Genomic DNA, 15,437 nt, shown 5'->3' with positions numbered 1-15,437 from the left:
ATTATGAATGTATGAGTTTAAATATTTATCTAAAAAAAAAAAAAATGATTTGCTAAATACTTAAAATTTCAAAATGTGCTGATAGAATAGACCTTGTTCTTTCCATAGACGTCTGAACATGCTCAGTTCACCCCCTGCTACCTGTGGAATGGAGGGTAAAACACAGAGCAATGAGTGAGACCGACTGTTACTGTGTAACTGCTTTTTGGAGTTCTGATTGAGTGATTTTACTGATTTAGAAAAAAAGAGACCAAAACAAAAATTACTGGAACAAAATTCAAATCCTTGTTGTTGTTCAGTGTGTTCCAGTTCTCGGTTCATGTTCAACATCCTAAATCTCTTAATGATGTACTTTAAGAGTGCCTTGTTTAATAAAACCTGTAAAACTTAAATTCCTCTCTTTGTCTTTTTTTCTGTTAAACATCTCTAAATAATATCTCAGGGGTTAAAGGATTAATAAACATGATTTGTTGGTAAACGTCACACTTGAGTTAGTTGTAGTACCTGTAAGGTGGCGCTAGAAAAACATCACGTTGACATCAAACTAACGAAGAAGAAGTAAAACCCGGAAGTGGGTTTTAGCTGCGTTTGACAGTGATAAGAAATGAACAACGTGTTGATTTCATTGAATATTTTCATAACTTGTTTCTGCACATAAAAGCTGTTCTTATTTTGAAGAAATCTTCAGCCTTTGTATTCCTGCCGTTGCTCTTGGGGAAGATAAAATGGGTAAATTGAAGTGATTATTAAGGCTCATTAAGTTTGTTTTGATGTTGTTAGCTTGTCTGCTAACGCGACTTGTTTTGATTCTGAAGTGTTTTGTGAATATACATAAGCTCTGGGAATGAAGACATTTCAGTTTAAATCATGTTGTTAAATATGGGGAAGATAATGCATAGAAGGAATACGATTTAGAGTTCATTACATTGTCTGTTGTAATGTTTCTTGTAATGAATAGTGTTACCAGATGTTTAAACTAGGTCTCTCTAAATACTAAATGTGGTCACTCAATGAAAAAGAAGAAGCTAAATGCACTGTTAAGGGAGGATGTTAGATATTTTACGAACAGTGAAAGTAGAATCACCCTAATGTATTCATACTCAATGACAGGTCCTGCAAAACTTTATTTTAAAAAAAGGGTAGATTGTAGTTCCTATCAAAAATATATCTTATACACACAGTAACAGAGAACAATGGATAGTTTCAGAATAATATACATAGGTGGTGGATTCTGATTATTCAGAATGCACTAATATTGTGTAATTAATGCATATACTGTTGAGTATCTTCATCTATTTGTTTGGATTTATATTTGTTAAATGCACAGTCTGTGGTGGAGGGAAGTAACATAAGAGCCAAATTTTATTTTTTATTTTAACCTTTATTTAACCAGGAAGAAAATCCCATTGAGATTAAGAACCTCTTTTCCAAGGGAGTCCTGGCCAAGACACTGGGACAGAATCTTCTAAAACAAATGCAGGGAGAGATTGAAAACTTTTATTTACACTCAGAGATTTAATCGCTTTCCAGAATTTTTGAGGATTATTAAGATTCTCAGTGGCGACAGATAAATAAAAATCTGATTTGGCCTTTTTAATAGAAGAAGTGGCTTTGTTTCATAGCTGCAAAATAGCTAAATGCAACATAAATCAAAAATTCAAATATGATTAACCAAACAAAATCAAGTGCTTATTAAAAAATGAATAAGTAAAAGGAAGAACGAGAGGGGCACTGAAATCTGAAAGTTACAGCACAACCACCGTTATCATTATCAGTCAAGAATTATGGGTAAAATGCAACAGTATTTTATTCAGCTTTCTATTTTATAGAAGTAATGTCAATCTGCCAAGTAACAACTTCAAATATTTTTTAACTGTACAAATCTCCAGGAAAAAGAAGAAGTGCAAACAAACAGAAATGTCACAAACAGACAAACTTCACAGAGATCCGGTCATGATTTTTCACAAACAGCATATTGAACTCTTTTTCACAATAAATGTAGGGTGTACTTTATGGTATAAATGCTTTATGTTTAAATTACCAGTGTCTTGCAGTAGAATAGTAATGTGTCTTTGTTCTACTTGCAGAGGGACCTTTATCACTGTCCTCATTGAGACTCCTGGTTCCACCTCTGCGGATGATGTCTGCCGTAATGTGGAAGGTGGTTCATCTGAGAAATGTAAAGCATTATGGGAAAGTGGAGGAGTTTGTGTCTTTAGCAGCTGAAACGATCCCGGACATACTGACAGACAGGCAGACCAGACTCCTCACTTTGGGTTTAAGAGCGAAGGTAAGATGCAGTGTATATCAGCATAGACCTGGTGCTGATGTGTCTACTACCAAATATGATACAGAGAATTTGTAATACTAAATCTCTTACATCTTAATTTCCAGATGACTTTACAGATGTTAAGTTCTGAACAGTCAGATGATCTCAGAAGTGTTAAAACACACTTGGACAACCTTCTATCAGCTTATCCGGGTCAAGTATGTGAATATTTCCATTTATATGTACCTGTATGAGAAGTATTCAGTTTATTTTAGAAGTGTATATATTACTTTACAGGTTCATCCAGGAAGTGATGCTCTTGAGGCCAATTTTGTGAGGCTTGTTCAGAGACTTCTGGAAGACCCTGAGGGAAGAGAAAACTTTCTCAAGGTGTGTCTCTGCTAGTTAGTAGGTAAAATAGAAATGCATGATTTGTTTATTTATTAAATGACATTTCAAGAGTTGTAACATTTTTTTGTTTTGACAGAATGAGTTTCTAGTGGAATATGGTCCTGAGTTTGATGATGCGCTGGAGACACTGGTTTGTGAGTTCTTTACCAGACTGGAGGAACTGCTGCCTGTACCAGACTTTAAACAGGTAGAAAACCGTAATTTCTAATAATTCAGCCTGGGTGACAAAATGACAGCTATATGTACCAATCACAGGCAAATAGCAATAAGAATATTCCTCAACAGAATTTTTGAAGCTTGGTTCAGTGAACAAACCCCAAACATGCTGTGTCTGTCCCATATTCAAATAATCAGATCCTTTAACAATGGCGTGTTCTAAAGCTGACACTCAAACATAAAGTTATGAATTGTCCATGGCAGGCTCTGAAAAATAATAGGCATTTTATTTTTTGACCATACCTCTCAGCTTGTCTGGAAAATATTGTCAACAACTTATTTTGTAAATTATAGCAAAGACAGCCAGCTCTGTTCGTCTACATGATGACGTCCATGTGTCTTATACTGTTAAAAAGCAGGCAAAACAGCAGAAAAAACTAAACCAACTGCAAAACCATACAAACAAAACATGCAAGGGCATACTATCAAATTATTTTCCAGGTCTGTCATTAACCCATAAAGACCCAGGGCTACTTTGCTGGCAGTTTCCAAATGATAGTTTATCTCTATTTAACATTTCTTAAATGCTTTTTACCATTTGTTACACTATTATCCTCTGTATTTTGCATTTTTCCGCATAAATCATTTTTTCCCCCGATACTTAATTTACTGATCATGTAGATGTTCATGAAAACTCAGAGTAAATTCAAAAGTTATTATTTTACAACTGAAAAAATGAAGAAAAACTGACTTTTTCAGCAAGGTTATCAATGACTGAACATAAAAACAAGCATCTACAACTTCTGTCATTGATCCAACTCCAACTGGGTTTTTCTGGTGAATCAATGTTGTAGATGATGACGGTGTTTCCACGGTAACTATAGAGCCTCTGAGCAATAAGAATATTGGGTCAAATATCTGATGACCATGAAAAGATGACAAACTGAAGTTTACACCAATTATTTACATGTGTTGATAGGATTAGTACATAAACAGTTGGTAAATATTTAAGATCAGTGAATGATTTTGGTTGCCGGTGGCTGTTTGGGTCTTTATGGGTTAAAATGATTAAATAATTAGCAAATACCGACTAAAGTACATAAAAAACATTTTATCATGATGCATTGTTTAGCTGTGTTACCCCAGTTCTGTTAATAATCATAATTTACAGTGACTTTCAAGGACTGGTTGTCATGCTCTGCAAAATACTGTTGTTTTGTTTTATCCAGACTGCGATGTGGCTCAGTGATTCACCCATAGACGAGTACATGCAGTGCACATCTAAAGAAGCTGACATTAAAGTGCTACTGCAAAGTAAGACGTACCATGGAAAAATGGCCAATGGTAAGTCTGCCTGAGAAACCAACTCAATTATGACCTGTCCACACTAACACGGACATTTATCTAGACTGATATTTTTTTCCTTGATTCACACAACAATGTAACATGTTGACAAACTGGTACAAATACTCAGATAAACCATAGTTAGTGTTGTTCAATCTGTGGACATCGTGGATAATATTGGATGTAGCAGATGCAGAAGCTTTAATCTGTCATGAAGGTGAAACAGCAGCAAGTTCAGTTGTAAACTTGCATTACCTTAAAGGAGTGATATTTTGTTTTTTTTTTACATGGAAATTTACATTTTAAAACATTTCCTGTAAATGCTTCATTAAACTCCATAGGCCCATTTTCAACCCAGTTTCTGAGTAATGACACCAGAAAGGTTGTTTTGAGCACTGGCCCTTTAAATGCACATTAGTCGCTTCACGCCCCACCCCCTCCAGGTTGTTGACTGTGCTGCTCTGTCCCGTTCAGCCAACAACTGAACATTGTAAGTAACTGGCTTGAAGTTTGGACATATTTTCAGTATGGACTACAACCGCTGCTGCCGACAAACAATTATGGCGTACTAGGAGAAATGTTCGTCTTAAGTCTTGACCTTATATGTGTGTCGTGACGTAACTAGTAATAAACATAACAAATTAAGGAGGAATTAAAAGAGGTTGTAGAAATCCACTCGATTTTTGCCGAAATAAATATAAAGATAGCTTTACAGCACCTGGAGGGTTCAAATTCAAACTTTTTGAACTATTAGGGTCCAAATATACAAATAAATGAACCAAAGACTAGCATGATGTGGATTTGTCCATAATGCTGGTCTGGACCGTCTCCCAAAGGTATCAATGCTGACCTCGAGATACTCCAGGTCACACACTGATTTATACACCTAAATCTGATATTTCAGGTGCAACTTCTTTACACAAAGCAATAATAAACCTGAGCAAAATGGGTTGTGACACCATCTTTTAACAATCTCCTTTTTCTATGAATACACAAATACACACAAACCAGAGTCTCAGGAAATCTTCACTTTGAAAGAGTTTTTAACAGATGAGAAAAATATATTCTGCAAAACATCCGCATCATTGTGGACAGGACGGAACGCTGATTCATATAGTACTTGTCATTGTGAGCTGTGTGATGAAGTTGGATAGCCCTCCTCTTTATTATAAGGCACTTAACACATTTACTCCTTATATCATCTTGTTACTGTCTTTATTGTTAGTTAATGACGGCCCATATAGAACATGCTCAAATAATAGTGTTATGTTGCAGGTGCAGGTATTTAATGTAGACCTGCAGCCTACAAAAACAACTTGATATTGGTTCATTTAAACCCCCTAGAGCAGTTTAATTTTTTATTTCATATTCTACTCCTGTTTTACTTGTTTCATTTGCCTTACATTTGTCTTTCTTTTGTCTTGAATTCTCTTCTATTTTTAAAATTCTATAGTTATTCTTTAGGTTTTATCAACACTCAGGTACAGTGTAAATCAAGCCTCTAATTAAATATATCCTGAGCTGAAATAATGGTTGGATGAGCTTAAATGCAATACTAATATATGTAAAATATCATTCTTTCTTATTGTAAACAGAACCTTCTCCCTCAGAGCATCGGCTTTTCATGTCATTGTCTCTCCCTCCACCTACGAGTGAGGACAGCACTCCCCCAGCAGATAAATACACTCAAGAAAACTGTTTGAGTGCTGGAGATGCTGAAGGTCGCTGGGAAAAATCAGATAAACAAAAAGAACCTGAGTGTTTTCCTCATGAGGAGGCAGCAGATATAGAGACACTGGATACAGGATGTGAGAGGGAATCGCAGACTGTGAACAATGCAGCAGAAGGAAGAACCACGTGCAGTGACAATGTTCTCGATCGTGTTTCGGTGACGTCCCGACCTCATTCTTCATCTGTCGTGACTTCTGTAATATCCAACTCTATGATCGGACCTCTGAAGCAGAGAGTTGCACATAAATGTTCTCATTGTGGAAAGTGTTACATTTACCGCTACAAACTCGTGGAGCATCTGAGGCTACACACCGGTGAAAACCCGTACAAGTGCTCGCAGTGCGGGAAGGCCTTTCGCAGGACGTCTGATATGTCCACTCACAGACGGACACAGTGCTCTAAAGCTGCTTATATTTGTATCAAATGTGGAAACGCCTTTCAGTCTGCTCAGGACAAATTCAGACACAGGTGCATCCAGAACGCACAGACTGTCCAAACGTTTGACTGTTCTCAATGTGGAAAAAGCTTTAAGAAAATGTATTTGCTGAGTAAGCACGAGGCGATTCACACCAAAGATCGCATTTACACGTGCAGACAGTGTGGGGAAGTCTACCCCAGTATGAGCGAGTTAAAAACCCACCAGAAGCTGCATCCTCCTGAACTGGCTAATCAGTGCATGCAGTGTGGGAAGTTTTTCAGCTCCTCTGCTAGTTTGGCCGCCCATGAACTGCGTCACAGACAACAGAAAACGCAGATATGTGTGCGTTGCGGCAAAGGTTTTAAAAGCAGCCATGACCTGACGCTTCACATGCGCAGTCACACAGGTGAGAGACCTTATCAGTGCACGTACTGTGGAAAAAGATTCTCTGTGTCAGGAAATCTGAAGATACACATACGGATCCACACTGGAGAGAAACCATATCTGTGTTCAGACTGTGGAAAGGCCTTTATTTCAGCCGGGGAGCTGCAGATACACAGACGCACCCACACAGGGGAAAGGCCCTACAAATGCACTATATGTGGATGTGGATTCACCATGGCAAGTAAACTGACCCTTCATATGCGCATTCACACCGGAGAACGGCCTTATGTCTGCTCTGAATGTGGGAAGGGTTTTTCAAGAGGCACTGAGCTGAAAAAACACACCATGAGCCACACAGGTGTTCGACCCTACTCCTGTCAGATCTGTTCTAAGACGTACACATGTGTCAATCACCTGAAGAGACACTTGAAAACCCACAGCGTTGGTCAAAGCCCGTGAGGTTGTGTTAAGATGAGCTTGGACAAGGAAAACCCACACAGTCATGATATTTAATGACATGAATGTTATCCACCTGCAGCTCACTTCTAATGGTTAAGGTGTCGACTCTTTTATCACTTTGGCACTTTTTTTAAAGCTGTGTTGTGGTTTGTCAGATCTACTGTAAATGTAACCTCAAAAATATGTAATATTTTTGTTCTAAAAAGTCCAAATATACATGTTTAGAGATTGTCTATGTTATAAGGTGCTTATTTCCTGTCAGGCAGATTTTTAATGTTGAGTAGCAGTGTTATCCAAGTGTTGAATAAATCTTCAAAGTTTTGTAACAAGAAGTCATAAAATGTAGGTTATTGTTACAGTGTATTTATTCCTGAAAATATTTTCATTTTACACAACCCTCTACTTATTTTTTACTACATTAGAGGCAAATACAGCACTTAATCTTCCACAGCATTAGTCTTTCAGCTCTTTAGACTAGTTTTCATCTCCATCTTGTTCATTGAAAACATCTTCAAATGTGTTTATTTTGATGGTGATAAATTGAAGGATTGCTTTGTGGGTTGAAAATATTTTCCTACTTCTTAGAGTCTTTAAAATGCATTATTATAAGTTGACTTTTTAGGGAAATGTGGTTCTCACGAGACAGCAGGGCTACAAACGTGAAGATTTTATATTTTTCATCAGAATTTAAAAATATTTCAGTGTGATGCACTGTAGTAGATTTAAAAAGGCAGAATATAAGGAACCATTGTACACAATTACTTTTATTTTTCATTTTATTCGTCACACTTTAAGCACATTTTACAAGTATAGCTGATACCATGATTAGCTTTTTTCTTGTGTTTTCATACTGTCAGAGGATCTGAATAGTGTTCCCATTGCTATTATAATTTCTGATTTCAACAAAAAAGAAAATTGAAAAAGTGATTTTACCCTAAAATATATCAATATCATATATTTATGTGATATGATAAGAGAAACAAGTAGCGATAAAGTTTGATGGTTGCTGTTAAATTTCTTGTTGATATTGTCCATGGGGGCGGAGTGATTCACATTTACCCTGAAACACTACAAACACCGCCCTACGCGGGCAGCCCCGTACAGTAAAACGAACCACACTGCTATCTACTGACAGTGACGGGGCTAACTAAAGGCTAACGTTACTCATAATGAACAACGTGTTTCAGGAAGAAGTTGGCGCCTGAAGCCCCGTATGCCATTAGCTAGCGCGCTAACTGCAAGTATGCAAGATAGTCCACTGAAACAAATTTCCTCCTAATCGTCGTTCAAATAATCCAAAATGAATGACATGGGTATGTATAAGCGTGTAGTTATCAGCAGAATCGTGTATTTTTTTTTACTTATTACTTAGCTAGCCTAATAGCCAACGCGAAGGGTTGGCCAAGGCTCACCAGGCCTCGACTAATCCCTGGAACAAAAATTGTTTTCCTCTGTAATAAGCCGGTGTTAGCAGGCACCCCTAGCGGCCTTAAGGCTAACCTGCTACCGCTAGCCAAAGCTATACATTAGGCACCACCGTTTAACGTTATAAAAGGTGTAAAATGCCTTCTTATACTCTTGATTACTCATTTATTAAGTCTTTTAAGGACATCACCGTTGTATGGTCTCAACTTATATCGAAATATTTTATGTAATAGTAATAAACGATTATGCTAACGGATGCTGTGCTAATGTAAGGCATTTGAATAAACTGTTGGTTTCTCTGCTGTTTCACTGTGCATCTGGTTAATAACTCGATGTATTTGTATGAGCATTTGAAGACATTTTAACAGCGTATGTTTAGGAACTCGAAATGTTGTAGCGTTAGCATGCTGTGCAGCATTTGACGGAGGAACAGTGATGAATACTAGAGGGAAATAAGCAGGCTGTTCCTACTATTTGGACTTTTGAGTTAGATGTTCTATTATCAAAACAGAAACCAATTCATCTGATAATTACTTTTGTTATTTTTCTTGAAAACATTGTCTCACTAAAATGAAATTACATCCAATCTCCGCACCTCCGTGTAAAAATCAAATTTCTCTGTGAAGAATTCAGTGTCCCCCTGTCCTCCCTGGCTCTCCTGGTCCCACCACTCCGCCTTATGTCAGCTGTGATGTGGGAAGTGGTCCGCCAGCGGAACGTAAAGCACTATGGGAAACTGGAGGAGTTTGTGTCCATGGTAACAGATGCAGTACCTGAGCTGATGAGTAAAAGAGAAGGAAGGCTGCTCTCACTGGGCCTAAGGGCCAGGGTAAGTAATTAATAAAACTGAAAGAGCTACTTGAAGGATTTGTCCTGATGATAATTGGAAACGTATCACAAAGGAATGTCTGGGGGAAAATGTTAATTGTTAATAATGAAAGCATACACATAAAGGTCCAGTGTGTAAAATTTAGAAGGCTTTAGGAGAATCTTATGTGTAGAAATATAATATTCATAATTAAGTTTTCATTAGTTACAGAAAAGTGAGAATTATTTTGTTTTTGTTCATTTAAAATGAAGCAAAGGATGTTGTCTATGTTATCTAACAGCTACCATCTTATACCCCCATGTTTCTACAGTATCCAAGAATAGACTCCCTCTTCTCGTTCCCCAACGCTATAAGCGTTAGGTTACATTACTGTCACCTGTTAATGTAAGTTATTGAGCAGTATAAAACCAAACTCCATACTGAAATAGCACAGACAGCCGGCACTGGTTTAGAACCCATGACTGTCTTGCTGTGAGTCAACAGATTTAACTACTGCATGATGATCTGGCATCAAATACGGTGGACTAGGCTCCAGCCCCTCAGCAACCCTGCAGAGGATTAAGCACTTACAGAAAATGAATGAAAAAACTGATTTGTACTTCTCATCTAAAACCCAATATATTATTTTATACTGCTGTTACAGAACTATATCACCGCAGTGTCTGTCCTGGGGCTGACTACAACCGAACAGGAAGGCCAACTGAGTGGCAGCAGTCAAAATTGTAACAGCATCTTATTTAAAAGAATTTTATTTGAGTCTGCTGACATTCAGCACAAGAAGTGAGAATTTGGACTGTAAACTGCAACATGCTGCCCTGTGTTTTCTTCATCCTCTCTCACTGATTCTAACCTCCATGGTAGCATATCATAATATTTTCATGGATTCCATGTTACATTATGGATTTGTTTATACTGGAGCATTATGTGTCAGTAATAGATGAACACACCTTGTGTTGGTAACGTGTGATATGATGTGCTAGAAATGTAATGACGTTGTAAAGTGAAGTCAGAGCATTTGCTAAAACTTTGACTTTTTTTCTTGCACTTTATATGAATGTGGTTGTTAACTTGTCCCTTCCTCTTTAATTTCTAGACGACTCTTGAACTGCTGCGGTCTGAACACCCTGAGGACCTGAAGGCTGTTGAGACCCATCTCAACAGAATCCGATCATCTTGCATAGAGGAGGTAAGTGATTCATGTTCTGACTTTTTCTTTGATAAATTAGTCCTCAGTTAATTTCAAGTCTCTTGACTTTGGTGGTTTGTTCTGTCATCCAGACAAATGATCCTGGAACTGAAGCACCTGAAGAAAACTTCATGAAGATGGTACAGAGTCTTATCGAAGACACTAATGATAGAGCACATTTCCTCAAGGTAGAAAACTACTGACCAGTTCCGCTGTGTGCGTGATGCTTCCTTTGAAATATGTAGATGCAACGTGTATCGTCTAAAAGATAACGCCATGTTTTGTATGTGTCTTGACCGCAGTGTGCATTTTTGTGTTTTAATGTAACAGAATGTTTTTCCTGTGGAATATGGCCCTGATTTTGACACAGCCCTTGAAACTTTGGTTTGTGAGTTCTTCACTAGACTTGAAGAGTTGCTGCCAATACCAGATTTCAAACAGGTAGAAAGAGAATAAATGAAGTAGGTTTTCAAATCGACAAACCTGAAATTCTTTAAACTGAACAGTTGTTTTTTTTTGTTCTGCATTTTAGACTGCTTCCTGGATCAGTGCTGCCCCCTCTGTCCTTGAGGAGTACATGCAGTGTGTCTCCAACGGAGATGACCTTAAATTTCTTCTCCAGAGTAAACAGTGCCATGGGAAGCTAGCAAAAAGTAATGTTGGTATGTGTACAGATTGCTTAATTTGCTCTAGGGCTGCACAGAATATAGTTTGAGCATTGTAGGTGTGATTTGTACATTCAACATCAAGCGAGAAGTCAGACAACTTTTTTGCTGCTTGATACTAAAGGAAAATATGCAGGTTCTCATTTTCCAACTAATGCACAAGAAAAGCATCTATATAACATGATATGACGTTAAACAAAAGCAGGTACGTAGTCGACTGTGCCTTCATGGTTTTCATCACTATATTGAATCAACTGTCACCATCTCCAGTAGTGATAGCGTTTAATATCTTCTGTGTTTGGTGTGGTGAAACCCATTATATTGCAATGAAGTTGAAATCTTTTTTTTTTTTAATATCCCCACTTACAGCTGGTCTCCATATTGTGCACTGAACAGAGAATGATTGTCTCATTTGTTTTCCACTCAGCTCCATTTCAGTCTGATGATCTTCTAATACCCTCACTGTCCCTCCCGCCATCGCTGGAAGTGGCCATTGCCTCACATCCAAGTGCTTGTGATGATGAAAATAATGACGTTCCTCAAATTGTCATGTTTGATGAAGAACTGTCAACAAACCCATCCACCTCTACTGATTTCCCCGAATCCCCAAAAAGGACTGAGCTCTCGTCATCTCCTCGTCGAAGACAGCAGTCAGGAGTTCATAAATGTGCGGAGTGTGACAAATGTTTCAAACATCATTCTGTCCTCATCGAACACCAGAGAGTCCACAGTGGGCTGCAGCCTTATAACTGCTCTGAGTGTGGGAGAGCGTTCAGAACAGCCACTCTGCTTGCCGGCCATAGGTTGCGGAAGTGCAAAAATGCAGCATATTTGTGTATTAAATGTGGGAACAGTTTCCCGACATCACTGGACAAATTCAGACATCACTGCCCAAAACGGGGCCGGAGCCATGACTGTGGACACTGTGGAAAGAGTTTCCAAAAGTCCAGCAGCTTAAAAGAGCACCTGCTGACTCATGTTCAGAGTCGCCTCTTCAAGTGCAGCCACTGTGGAGCTGGTTTTTCAGGAATCGGTGACCTGAAGTATCATCAGCAGATAGATCATGATAAGCCCTATGAGTGCAAGCAATGTGGGAAGAGTTTTATTTCCTCTAAGTGTCTGTCCAAACATCAGCAGCGCCACGAAGAAGTCAGTGAAATGGAGGCAGCAAAGTTAATGAGTGGAATTAAACACAGGAAAAGCATCATACTTCATCGCACATGCTCAACATCCCTGTCGTCCAGGAAAACGACCCTCAAAGCTGCCTACCCACGAGGACGAGTCACCCACAACTGTCCGCTATGTGGGAGGAGCTTTAAATATCGCTTTGAGTTTCTGGAACACCAGCGGTTCCACACTGCAGTGAAGCCTTACAAATGCTCTCAGTGTGGAAAAGCCTTCAGAACAGAGGCTCACCTGTCAGGCCACAGGAAGAGAAAGTGCAAGAACGCCGCCCACATTTGCACCAAGTGCGGTTGCCAGTTTAGGTCTCTACACGAACGCGTCAGACACCAGTGTGTGCAGCTGCTGACAAAGTACGAGTGTTCTCACTGTGGAAAGACTTTCAAGATGGCCCACCTGCTGAGGAACCATCAGATGAGTGAACACCAGCTCCCCTACAGTCCAAACCATCGCTTCAGGTGCAGATACTGCGATGAGACTTTCCCTGGGATCAGTGAGCTCAAGTACCACCAGAGAGTGGACCACGACAAACCCTATCAGTGCCAGGAATGCGGCAAGTGTTTCCTGTCTGAAAAATGCCTGTCCAACCACGAGCTGCGCCACAATGATGACAGACCAGAGAGCTGTCTGGTGTGTGGTCGCGGCTTCAGAAACCGCTACGATTTAAAACAGCACATGCGCACACACACGGGAGAACGACCATACCAGTGCACTCACTGCTCACAGTGTTTCTCCACATCTGGAGGACTGAGGAGTCACACCCGTGTTCACACAGGAGAGAAGCCGCACATTTGCCCAGATTGTGGGAAGGCGTTTTCCCAGATGGGCGCCATGCGAACCCATAGGCTCACCCACACAGGAGAAAGGCCTTTCAAGTGCACAGTGTGTGGCAAAGGGTTCACAATGGCACACAAGGTGACGGTCCACATGCGTGTACACACTGGGGAAAGGCCGTACGTCTGCTCACAGTGTGGAAAAGCCTTCTCAGATGGAAGTGTACTCAAACAACACATGCTGAACCACTCAGGGGTGAGACCGTACCACTGCCAGATCTGTCCGAAGACCTACACCTGCCTGAACCACCTGAGGAGACACCTGAAGAGTCACTCCAACATGAACTGAGTGGGACAGGGAGACAAAGTGGACACGAGTCACCTGACACAGATGACAGATAGCAATAGGTCAGCAATATATGGACAGAATGATGAGTGGTTATTATTGAAACTGAGGGGAGGAGCTAAACTTCTTCATTGTAAAGTAAATGTCGTGGAAATCGCCGTTTGACAAAGACAATGTAAACTTTTCACATCAGCACAAATACGTCTCATTCTTCAACCTCATTTCCCACCAACTAGTTTTAGGTTTGTTTTTATCTCGGTTCCATGTGCATGTTTCTGTTATGGCGTCACGGTGGATATTGTGGATGCAGGTACTGTATGCTCAGAAGCCCTAATGTTTGTGAAAATATATTTTTGGCCTCGAGAGTAATAGAGGTGAAAACGTTTTTGTAAATATGCTGAAGGACAATTCTTGAGTGCAACATTAAAGTTATTCCGAACGATAATTTGAACAGGACATAATTTAATTTCCTTTAGTCTTTTTGTACTCTGTTGTTTGCGAGGTTTATGAGTTTCAAATTAAATCACCTTGGTTCAACAGTGTGTATGTAATATTCATGCAAGTGAAAAAATAAGGGTAACATTTTATAATAAGTCTATAAATACAAAAGAAATGCTGAAATAATCCACAGTTTGATAATGTCCTGCTGCTTATCATAAACTGATGTTAAAGGCACCATGACATCACACTAGTAGTCTAGTAGTGATAGTCAGTTAAGGTGGGGGTGTCAAACATGTGAAAACCGACCCATGGGATGAATTCGCGAAGTGCAAAAATTACACTTAAGATATTCAGATACTCACAATTAAGGATGTCAAACTCATTTTAGTTCAGGAGCCACATTCAGACCGATATGATCTCAAATAAAATAATAGTGACAACTCCATTTTTCTTGGTAGTTGAAGGTTCAACTGGACTAGTTGTGCTTCAAAAGAGCAAATCATGTCCAGTTGAACCTAGAAGAACTACAAAGAAGTACAATGACCTGGGCAAATGAGAAATTCAAAGAGAAATTGTTCTTAGTTTAGTTCTAAATTTTTAACAATATTATGCCTGTTCCCTAAATGTGTAATATTGTTTGTTAAGCACGTGTACAAATGATAAGTTGAGGCGTAATATTGTTAAAATTGCATTTATTTTTGTTACAGAATTTTAGTTTTTTCAGGTTATTTACATGTTTTTGTGAAAGGATATATTTATTTATTAGGATCCCCATTAGCTGATGCAGGAGATCAGCTACTCTTCCTGGGGTCCTCCCATTCCAAACAGACATAACACTATCCATTTATAAGCATAGAAACGATGTAATCCACACTGATAATTTAATGGTGTTTTTTTTTTTTTGCACAAAAACAAAGAGAAAAAGTTGTCATTATTTATAAGTTGTTATACTATTACTTTACTAGTCCGGCCCTCATGAGATCAGATTGGACTGAATGTGGCCCCTGGAAGAAATAAGTCTGACATCCCTGAGTTAAGGAATGTTAATTCAGTTACCTCAGTTTAAGAACAACACTTATTCTAATATTTAAAAATTACATGAAACATTTATAAATCTGCTAATTAGAGCCAAATAGGACTTGCTTCATGTCCCAGATGTCTGAGGAATACCAAAGGCAACAACCTCCAGTGAAATATTAAAGTTTGCACTGGCATAAAATGTCTTAATGAGGTATTGGTCCGCTTTGAACCTTCGAACAGTTGAATACTCTTTGGCAGTGACTCACTCTACAATCTTTGAACATTACTGGAGGATGAAAGCTGTTTGAGGAAAAGTCAATGTTTTGATGATGATAGTGGAGCCTTTCAAGCATCAGTCCAGACACTCCCACAGGGGTTAGTTTGGGTTAAGAACCAGT

General features: G+C 38.9%; 2 protein-coding genes across 2 annotated transcripts; both read left to right on the top strand.

Annotated features, from left to right (window-relative positions):
- The first annotated feature begins 564 nt into the window (after positions 1-564).
- Positions 565-7,526, top strand: LOC115437295 (zinc finger protein ZFMSA12A-like). Its single transcript, XM_030160493.1, has 7 exons — positions 565-729; positions 2,088-2,290; positions 2,395-2,487; positions 2,567-2,659; positions 2,757-2,867; positions 4,066-4,180; positions 5,776-7,526. The coding sequence occupies exons 1-7, from the start codon at positions 726-728 to the stop codon at positions 7,170-7,172; spliced, it is 2,016 nt and encodes a 671-aa protein (XP_030016353.1). The 5' UTR covers positions 565-725; the 3' UTR covers positions 7,173-7,526.
- Positions 7,527-8,235: 709 nt separating this feature from the next.
- On the top strand, positions 8,236-14,115 carry LOC115437294 (zinc finger protein 420-like). Its single transcript, XM_030160492.1, has 7 exons — positions 8,236-8,485; positions 9,224-9,426; positions 10,520-10,612; positions 10,705-10,800; positions 10,943-11,053; positions 11,145-11,274; positions 11,705-14,115. Exons 1-7 carry the CDS (start codon positions 8,473-8,475, stop codon positions 13,579-13,581), a joined length of 2,523 nt encoding a protein of 840 aa, XP_030016352.1. The 5' UTR covers positions 8,236-8,472; the 3' UTR covers positions 13,582-14,115.
- Positions 14,116-15,437: the final 1,322 nt, after the last annotated feature.

The sequence above is a fragment of the Sphaeramia orbicularis genome, chromosome 17, assembly GCF_902148855.1.
Source record: "Sphaeramia orbicularis chromosome 17, fSphaOr1.1, whole genome shotgun sequence".
In the NCBI taxonomy this organism is placed as follows: Eukaryota; Metazoa; Chordata; class Actinopteri; order Kurtiformes; family Apogonidae; genus Sphaeramia; species Sphaeramia orbicularis.
The sequence above is the reverse complement of the archived record's forward strand: the minus strand, read 5'-3'. Positions and strand labels throughout refer to the sequence as shown.

What these genes read in the sequence shown, in the direction of transcription:
- LOC115437294 (XM_030160492.1), top strand. An exon ending in GATCATCTTGCATAGAGGAG is followed by an intron (nt 10,613 to 10,704) that starts GTAAGTGATTCA and finishes TCTGTCATCCAG; the next exon opens with ACAAATGATCCTGGAACTGA. An exon ending in GCTAGCAAAAAGTAATGTTG is followed by an intron (nt 11,275 to 11,704) that starts GTATGTGTACAG and finishes TTTTCCACTCAG; the next exon opens with CTCCATTTCAGTCTGATGAT.
- LOC115437295 (XM_030160493.1), top strand. An exon ending in TATCAGCTTATCCGGGTCAA is followed by an intron (nt 2,488 to 2,566) that starts GTATGTGAATAT and finishes ATTACTTTACAG; the next exon opens with GTTCATCCAGGAAGTGATGC. An exon ending in CCATGGAAAAATGGCCAATG is followed by an intron (nt 4,181 to 5,775) that starts GTAAGTCTGCCT and finishes TATTGTAAACAG; the next exon opens with AACCTTCTCCCTCAGAGCAT.